At 40.7% G+C, this 9806-nt stretch overlaps 1 protein-coding gene across 1 annotated transcript in view; it reads left to right on the plus strand.

Moving 5' to 3' along the window:
- The first annotated feature begins 7408 nt into the window (after positions 1-7408).
- Positions 7409-9806, plus strand: part of LOC102212468 (potassium channel subfamily K member 5-like) — a 15403-nt gene continuing 13005 nt past the window's right edge. Inside the window, exon 1 of the mRNA XM_005746486.2 lies at positions 7409-7948. Within this exon, the coding sequence (XP_005746543.1) occupies positions 7763-7948 (186 nt within the window). The 5' untranslated portion in view covers positions 7409-7762. The remainder of the gene's footprint in view (positions 7949-9806) is intronic.

Raw genomic sequence — 9806 nt, forward strand, 5'->3', positions numbered from 1 at the left:
AATATGCTGAATCTGCAGATGCTCTGTGAGGCGCACAGATCAGATGACACAGTTCAGCGTGTTAAATGAGGTTAACCTTTGACCTCGTGCGACCTGTCCAGGGTTTAACTTGCCTTTCATCCTGTGACAGCTGGGCTCTAGCTTGGAAAGCTAGCTAGCTTATCTCAGTAACTGGAAAATCCAACCATGTGAAAAGCACAGGAATGTAAAATAAGACACCAACAGTAAAAAAAAGAATTACAGTGCACAGGTCCAGTTTAATTTTTCCAATTAACTGCCAGTGACTGGCAAACAGCTAGCAGCTACGACACATGATTTAAATTTTAAGCCTTAAAACAATTTAAACAGGTGCGTTAATGAGTCAGAGTAGCATGTTGGTTAGCACGGTTGCCTCACAGCACGGAGACCCTGGGTTTGAATCCACCATCTATCCATTCCGTATGGAGTTTTCATGTTCTCCCTGTGTCTGTGTGGGTTGTCTCCAGGTACTCCAGCAATTACTAGGCTTAGGTTTACTGGTGATTCCCAGCCACCTCAACCGACTCCTCTCAGTGAGACTATATTACATATGTTGACTACTATATAGACTATATTCTCAGCAGCAGCACTCTATTCCTGCTGTGTCACGAGAGCATCAATTTCACCTCCTGGGTTTAGCACCAGAACAAGCACCAATAACTTTGTAACCGCAGTTTTGTGCAGCAGGCTTAGCATCGGAGGTGTGGAATATGGTCCATTCAGACTCAATGTCCCTAGCTTTTCTCAGGGAATCAGAATCAGAATCACCTGCACCCCTGCTACCTGATCCAACTCACCACCAGGTGATGATTTGCTGACACTAGAGTTCCTGTAGATGGAGCACCCACACTGTGTAGCTCCTTCCGGCTAAGCCTAGCTGGGGGCCATGGGCTAAGTCCCAGCAATCAAATGATAAGTCCCTACTTCAGGCCTGATGCCAGGGTAGGACTCCAGTAACCCCGTCTCAGGAGAGGTGAACTGGTCTCTTGGTCTTCTGGTCATCACAAGTCTGGTCCCTCACCCAGGATTTATTTGCCATGGGAGACCCTACCCAAATGAAAATTGCCAGCATAGCAATTTGACAGCATAGCTTCTGGGATCACTGGAATACACAAACATTACTACCATTATAAGGTTGCAATATTAACTGGAGTAGGTAAACATAAATACAGTGGGATGCAAAAGTTTGGGCAACCTTGTTAATAGTCATTATTTTCCTGTATAAATCGTTGGTTGTTACAATAAAAAATGTTAGTTAAATATATCATATAGGAGACACACACAGTGATATTTGAGAAGAGAAATGAATTTGAATGGATTTACAGAAAGTGTGCAATAATTGTTTAAACAAAATCAGGCAGGTGCATAAATTTGGGCACCACAAAAAAGAAATGAAATCAATATTTAGTAGATCTGCCTTTTGCAGAAATTACAGCCTCTAAACCCTTCCTGTATTTTGGACAATTCCTCTTTACAAAACATCTCTAGTTCATTCAGGTTTGATGGCTTCTGAGCATGGACAGCTCTCTTTAACTCACACCACAGGTTTTCAATAACATTCAGGTCTGGGGACTGAGATGGCCGTTCCAGAACGTTGTACTTGTTCCTCTGCATGATGCCTTAGTGGATTTTGAGTAGTGTTTCAGGTCGTTGTCTTGTTGAAAGATCCAGCCCCGGCGCAGCTTCAGCTTTGTCACCGATTCCTGGACATTGGTCTCCAGAATCTACTGATACTGAGTGGAATCCATGTGTCCCTCAACTTTGACAAGATTCCCAGTCCCTGCACTGGCCACACAGCATGATGTGGGGCTGTGTGGCCAGTGCAGCCCCACCATATTTTACTGTAGGTAGCAGGTGTTTTTCTTGGAATGCTGTGTTCTTTTTCCTCCATGCATAACACCCCTTGTTATGCCCAAATAACACAATTTTAGTTTCATCAGTCCACAGCACCTTATTCCAGAATGAAGCTGGCTTGTCCAAATGTGCTTTAGCAAACCTCAAGCGGCTCTGTTTGTGCTGTGGGCGGAGAAAAGGCTTCCTCTGCATCACTCTCAAATACAGCATCTCCTTGTGTAAAGTGCCCCAAATGGTTGAACGATGCACAGTGACTCCATCTGCTGCAAGATGATGTTGTAGGTCTTTGGTGCTGGTCTGTGGGTTGACTCTGACTGTTCTCACCATTCGTCGCTTCTGTCTATCTGAGATTTTTCTTGGTCTGCCACTTCGAGCCTTAACTTGAACTGAGCCTGTGGTCTTCCATTTTCTCATTATGTTCCTAACTGTGGAAACAGACGGCTTAAATCTCTGAGACAGCTTTCTGTATCTTTCCCCTAAACCATGATGGTGAACAATCTTTGTCTTCAGGTCATTTCAGAGTTGTTTTGAGACCCCTGTGTTGCTACTCTTCAGAGAAAATTAAAAGAGGAGGGAAACTTACAATTGACCCCCCTAAATACTCTTTCTCATTATTGGATTCACCTGTGTATGTAGGTCAGGGGTCGCTGAGCTTACCAAGCCAATTTGAGTTCCAATAATTAGTTGTAAAGCTTTTGGAATCAATAAAATGACAACAGTGCCCAAATTTATCCACCTGCCTGATTTTGTTTAAACAATTATTGCATGCTTTCTGTAAACCCAATCAACTTCATTTCACTTCTCAAATATCACTGTGTGTGTCTCCTATATGATATATTTAACTGACATTTTTTATTGTAACAACCAACGATTTATACAGGAAAATAATGACTATTAACAAGGTTGCCCAAACTTTTGCATCCCACTGTACATGAGAAAACGTGCTGCCTCTGCCTCTCTATAGAGAACATGCAGGTTTCCCATCATGTCCTTCAAAGGTATAAAGACATTTCATTTATTTGGGTTTTTAGATTTTACCACTTCAAAAATAAAAAAAAAAAAATTTAAAAATCCACTAGAGACACAAACAGTTATGTAGTATAAGTGTCTCTGAAGATGAGCCACTGAGTACCTGAACCTGTTTGACAGGTGTGGCCTGTATACTATATGTCCTCAGGGTGTGTGGAAAGATACTGTTAATCAGGGCAATATGTGGCAGACATGCAAATAAAGAAGTGAAGGTGAAAAAGAAAATGCTGAAGAAAATGACTTAATGACCGCACTCAGTCACTGGAATGCTAAAGGGAACATGTGTCAGTGTCCAGATATGAACTTCTTAAATGTTTGCTCAAGTGATGCTCTCTGTTTTCTTTGTTGATACTGAGAGGAGCAAAGATCAAACAAAGGAACCCTTATCTGTCTGTCTGTTCTGTTTCAGGCGATCAGACAGAGATAGGAGGGTTTATTATCATTATATGTGAGTCTGAAGTATGTTTAAAAGGTTGAAAGATGAAAAAATTACACCAATTAGACTTTTCAAAATCACTGCTGGGCTATTTCATGTAAAATTAACAAAATATGAATAAAGCTCCTGCGAGAGATCCTTAGAATTAGCTGGGGTGTTGTGGTAAAGTAGCTTTTACCTTCATTATATTAAGGCCACTGAAATATGGGTGTTTGTAGTATTTTTTTAACAGTATAGAGCCTTTATAACTTCAGAAACACAGGCGATAGTCACATGAAAATTTTATGACTTTTTCTGATTAAAGTTCAATATCATGGAATATGTCAGAGCTGCAGTAGTATGCCTGCATCAGTTTAATGGTGTTAAGGTACCCTGGATGTTTTGTATGTTTTCTGATCCAAAAAGAATATTTTATGCATTATAACATTCAGAAATGCAGCTTGCAGCTGTGAAGCTGAGAAACAAAATTGGTGTTCACATTTTTTATGTAATAGATTGACATGTAATCCTGTAAAAAAAGAACATTTTCATATATCTGCACAAAGTTGTGAAAAAAAAAGTAAACCCTTTCTGCTTGCATGGGGAACTAAGAGAGCAGCAGCCAGGTGTTGCCAATCAGATATACTTAATTAGTAATCAGCAGATTTCTGGTCTGGCGTATTCAGGTGTATCTTAGCACAATGCCACAGAAGAGGATGTGCAAATTCATAATGTCGAGCCATGCAATACTCAGAGAAACTGCAAACAGCCCAAGAATACATCTCAGACTGCAGGTCTCAGTTAGCGTGTTAATGTTAAACTTTATGACAGTACAATTAGAAACAGACCGAACAAGTATGAGTTGTTTGGAAGGTTTGCAAGAGCAAGCCTCTTTTCTTCACAAAAACATGGCAGCATAGCTTAAGTTATATCTAAACAAACCACAACACTGCTGGAAAAATCTCCTTTGGACAAACAAGACCAAAGTGGAGATGTCTGGTAAAAACCAAACACAGCATATCAGCACAAACAAATTATACCAACTGTCAGCAAGCACAATGGTGGAAGGGTGATGATCTGGGCTTGTTTGACCTGAGCATGTTCGGTCGACCAATTCAACCACGAACGCTGCTGTATATCAAAGTATATAGAGGGCCAATGACACCAAGCACAACAGCAAATCCACAACAGAATGGCTGACAAAGAAATAAATTAAGGTGTTGAAATGGCCCATAGTCCAGATCTGAACCCAACTGAAGTGTTGTGACCTTAAGAGAGCTGTGAAAAAACAAATGCCCACATTAAACTGATGCAAGAAGAAGAGTAGGCCAAAATTCCCCCCAACTGATGGGAGCGACTTATAAAGCCAAACAGAAATTGATTATTTCAGTTTATTCCTATGAAAGGTGGTTCTACAAGCTTTTGAAACATGGGGTGTCCTTTGTTTTTCACGTGACTGCATCATATCAATCAAGTTCTGAAGACATTTTTCAAAGTCACTGAAAAGAGATGGCTAACTAAATGTCGCCTTGATCCCTGAACATTTCACGTGGTTAGTTCCTGCACTCGTTTCTTACTGTGATTAAGTAATGAAGGCTCAAAACGTACTAGGATGACCTGCAGCTCTGAAATTCTTAATCAAGATCAACACTGTTTGTGGGATGGTCAGATCTTACCGAGCTTGTGGTAAAAACACTACAAGTTTGTAACTTATAGTATATGAGTTCAGCTTGAATGAATTTCAGGTATTGCATCAGGATCAGTCATGTACTGCTAGCCTTAGGCTTTTTTTTCCTTGAGTGTGTTTGGTTTTATGCTCGAGCAAGTACAAGTTAGGTATAAACTCAGTTTATTTTTAGGTTGCTTGACTCACACACACGTTTTTAGAGCTCTGCTTTCTGCAGTAAAAAGTAAAAAGATTTTTAGAGACATATTAAGTTTCCTAACATAACAGTTGTACTCAGACCTGCACCAAACGATTGGCAAACCTATCCATAGCTCATTTTCTCATGGCATAACACTTGAAAGTGTGGGAAATATCTGGCTGGCTACACAGCTTTGTGCAGGCTGGCAGTGCAAGTGTTAACCTGTTTGATTTCTATACCGAAGAAATAAAATATAGTAATAAGTAGCAGAAAAAAACACCTTCATCATGTCAAAGAATGTCACTGACATTTTACATTAACACACACTTAAAATAATTATACACAAGAGCGTCCTTCTTTAAAATATTTAGGTTCACTCCAAAACAGTAATTTTCCATGTTGCCAGACAGAGTCCTCGTTTTATGTCTTTACGCTGTGCTGGCGCTTTTTGCTAGAGGTGACTGTCCTGTTACCTCCTGGAAAAATTGCAAATAAAGACCATCAGTATGCCAAAGATGCATTCAGACCCATTTTGTTTTCAGTAGTTTAGAAAGTTTATTTCAACCAGAACTGACTGCATATTTGAAGCATGTCAAAACAGGCCTACAAATGTGCATCAGATTTAAGATAATTTTGTAGCAGCAGTAAAAAAAACCCTCCCAAAACCAGAGTCTTCTGGTTTTACAGCGAGGCAGGAGAGAAGCTCACTTTTAAACCATAGCACACCACATTTAAGACGTCTACAAATTTCATGCTTTTCTTGCCCCTGGTGCAAAGAAATAACATTGAATAACCAACACTAGAAAGAAGAAACCCCACATTAGGGGTTGTGGCTTCGATTTTAGAGCCAAGCATGCATCTCCAGAGCTGAAAAATGAAGCAACAGAGTCACATATTTTAATGAATGACAGATTAAAAAAATTCAAATGAAGTGTAAAAGTTGGGTCTGCGGTTGCTAAATAATTCACTCCAACACTAGCCCAACCACTCTCCAAATGCGGACTTTTTTTAATGCTTAAAAAATGGAAAATAAATTTTGTGCACATGGAGATGGCATAAAAATAAGGATGGGAAATTCATGTTCTGGAATACAAATCAGCTATTTCAAACACTGCCCTTTTGCAAAATTGATAGCCTGTGGGGGAGATCGTTCATCAGTTTCTGTATTTTATAAAGGTTTGGGATGTATACTTAAGTCTATGGTATTGTGACAGAAAGCTTATTTAACTTGAACTTGTCATGACAATTACATCACTCTATCCATGTAAATTCCTACCAAACTGTCTGTATAAATGGATTAAACAAGTAATCTTTAACTGGATGGAATGTAGGAATAGATAGTGAGCCAAACAATGTCATAACAAAGGCCACATTAACTGTGTTTAAAGAGCTATTTTCTTTTACTTCTTCTTCTTATTACTTATACACATTATTATTTAGAATTCTGGCTCTTTTTCAATGTTAACGCTGAAACCAATTGAGGACTTTTATTTTGAAGGCAAAGTGCATGCATCTGTCATATGTAGATGGATGTAGTAAAACCTGAAGAATCTAATCCCATTCAGAAATTCTAAAACTAAGACATTAACTGTTTATTTCTATTTTATTTAGCTTGTTTTGCAAGTGCACGGTGTGGTTTTAATTAATGGTTAATTGTTATTTTTTAGCATAATTTTGAATTGAATTGAATCAATTTTCTTTTACTTAGTTTACTATAATAACTGTCGGAACAAGCTGACTTCACGACTGTGAATTGTACCACATTCAGAGTCCAAAGCAACCGGAACAGAAAGGCCCTGGGTTTGAATCTTCTAGGTGTTTTGGTGCTTACCACAATACAATGTATGAGGTATCTATTGGCATTGCCACAAGTAGGACAATGAAAACAGGAAATGCCTATGAAATTGACATTAAATACATAAAATAAAATACATAATAACCTGACACTGAATAAAACCATCTGTGTGAGGACCTGGGCCTGCAGGCGACCCTGAAAATCGTAGCCAGACTTTTTCTACACCAATTTTCCACACTAATTTCCTGTGGGGCCCCTTCCTCCCTTGCTCTTGGCCACCCTGTTACAAAAAAAGACGAAAAAAAACGTGGAAACGCCCCTGCTCTGGTGATCTCTTAAAAATTTTCATTCTTTTTGACTGAAGCTTCTGCGATTTAAAGAGGTTTGGATGTGTAAACGGTGTTCAGGAGTGCACCTGTAGGAAAAGAAAACAGGGAAAGAAGGAAGCGGATTTCAGAGTGGTTCACTCGTGGGCGGTGCTCGGTCCCGTTGTTCTTCATTTGCAGTCTGCTGCTCTCCGCGCTCAGTTTACCACTGGTTGCGCACGTGGACACATTACTACTCCTGCATCTCCACGCGCGCGCACGCTCAACGAGCTTTTTGAAGCGCTTTTTTAAAGCTTTCCCTGTCCGGAGCCCGATGCTGTCAGCTGGTCTTACTGGGAAACTTTTGGTAAACTTGCAGAGTATGAGCTCTGCATAGTTTCGGTTCCTGCTCTTATCTGCCCCCCCCTCCCTCTGTCTTTTTCCCCCGTCCCGCGCGCTCTCCGAGCCTTTGTGCAGAAGTATGGTAGATAAAGGTCCCTTGTTGACCTCTGCCATCATTTTTTACCTGTCCATCGGGGCAGCCATTTTTCAGGTGCTAGAGGAGCCCAACTGGAACCAGGCTGTAAAGCAGTACAATGCCCAGAAGGACAAAATATTGGAGAAATATCCGTGCTTGTCCGGGGGGGATTTGGACAGAATATTGGAGGTATGGACATCTTCATTCAAACGTTTCATTCTGTGTTTCACAGCTGCATGAAGATAACTTCCTGTTTAGTTTTACTGGAAGGCACTGGACACTTGAGTGTTTATTGAGCCCCAGCTGGTTTGTAAGCTTTTACGACACAAACCTCCTGGCCTGATTAACCAGCTGCTGTCAGACTGGCTCGACTTTTGGCGCAGTTTCACTAATATATAAATTCACTACTAAACGGTGCCTATTTTTAGTCCTTTATAAATCATAAATCAACAAATTTCCACGAGAAATTGATGCAGGGAAAAAGCTTAGCAGGAGAGATAACTTAGCTTTAACTGTTTACATGCCCCCAATCTTAAAATGTACAGGACCAGAACTCATGTAATAATTATCATCAAACCGTCTTATTATCTTTGCTGGCGTCCTGTTGTCCATGCCTAATGATTAGGATAATTATTTTATTACTTGTAAACGTGACAGTGTATCTAAAGCAGTGATTATGTGGGTGTGGATGTCCTAATCTGTGACCTCAGATCTTAAAATCTGCAGTACTTGTTGTTCCATTTACTTTCTTGTCACGGTGGCAGTTTCTTTACCAAAAAACCGGGGCCACTGACCTCTGTGGTTTCCCCCGTCAGCATGGAATGACCACAATATGTCAACAATCATGTAATTTTTTTGTTTGTTTGCCCCACGCAATGCTGTTTGTTCATTTATGACCTTTTGGTTTCCATTTGTTGAATCTGAACTTGGAGGGAAGTCCTACACTGGAGAAGAAGAGTGCTGAAACAAACTGTTTGGCCCGTATTTGCAGTTTTCTAGCTTCCTTGAATCAGCCAAAGATCCAACTTCATCGATTAAAATGGATTTTTCATTAATTGCATTTGGGAATAACCCATGCTGGCTCAGCATGGGTTATAAGACTGAACTCGTGCTCCTCATGAGAACAGCAAGGCAGCTGGGCAGGGGTTGATGGTGAGCTGAAGCCACCAACTGACACCTTTTCTTGGCATGCAATGCTCCCAGCGTTAGAAGTCCTTCCAAAGGATCACCTGCAGAAACGCACTTCTTCTAGAAGGATCTTGAAGACCAAAGCTTCTCCTTTTGTCATCTTGACACTTTAGATGAGCTAAACTGTGAATGAATTTGTGCTGTGTGAAAATGAATGCTCAAAGTATGTTTTATCATCATTACATGCTTTATCACAATCCATAGCAGTCATATTTGGGACATATTCAGGCTACTTGTGGCACTTTCAGCTCTGTTTCAGTGCAGGAAAGGGGTGGAAGGGTCTGACGCATCCTGAGTGCCAACACACCCAACAAGTGGCCGATATAATCTCTCAGATTATTTCAGAGTTGGGAGCATCAATAAAGGCCACAGAATACTCCCATATTTGGGCCAGGCATTCATTGTTTTCTGGGACGCATCAGAGAAAGGAGAGAAGCCTCACCATCTGCCAGAGGTGAAAATTTAGATGGTATCTGGGTCCTGTTTCTCACATTTTGCACTTGGAACATGTCTCAACCTGTTCCCCCCCCCCCAGTATTGGGGGGATTCTTCCCCCCCCCTTCTGCTTCTTTGTGGGCAGTTGAAAGAGTCTCAAACAGCCAAAACCCCTGAAGCGGCCAAATCTGCATATGAATGTAGTTGAGAATAATATGGCTGAGAGATTTTGGCAGTTTCCCTTTCAGCAGCAGCTGCTGCTATAAATCAGCTGAGAGTGAGAAGCTTATTTGGTGTTAGTAGCTGCTCAGCTGCAGCAGAAATGACTCCTGCTTCTGTTTTCTCTCTGAAGTCTTAGGCAACGTGTGTGTGTGTGTGTGTGTGTGTGTGTGTGTGTGTGTGTGTGTGTGTGTGTGTGTGTGTG

This window comes from Pundamilia nyererei, unplaced genomic scaffold (genome assembly GCF_000239375.1).
Source record: "Pundamilia nyererei isolate P.nyererei 1_Seehausen unplaced genomic scaffold, PunNye1.0 scaffold00179, whole genome shotgun sequence".
Taxonomy (NCBI): Eukaryota; Metazoa; Chordata; class Actinopteri; order Cichliformes; family Cichlidae; genus Pundamilia; species Pundamilia nyererei.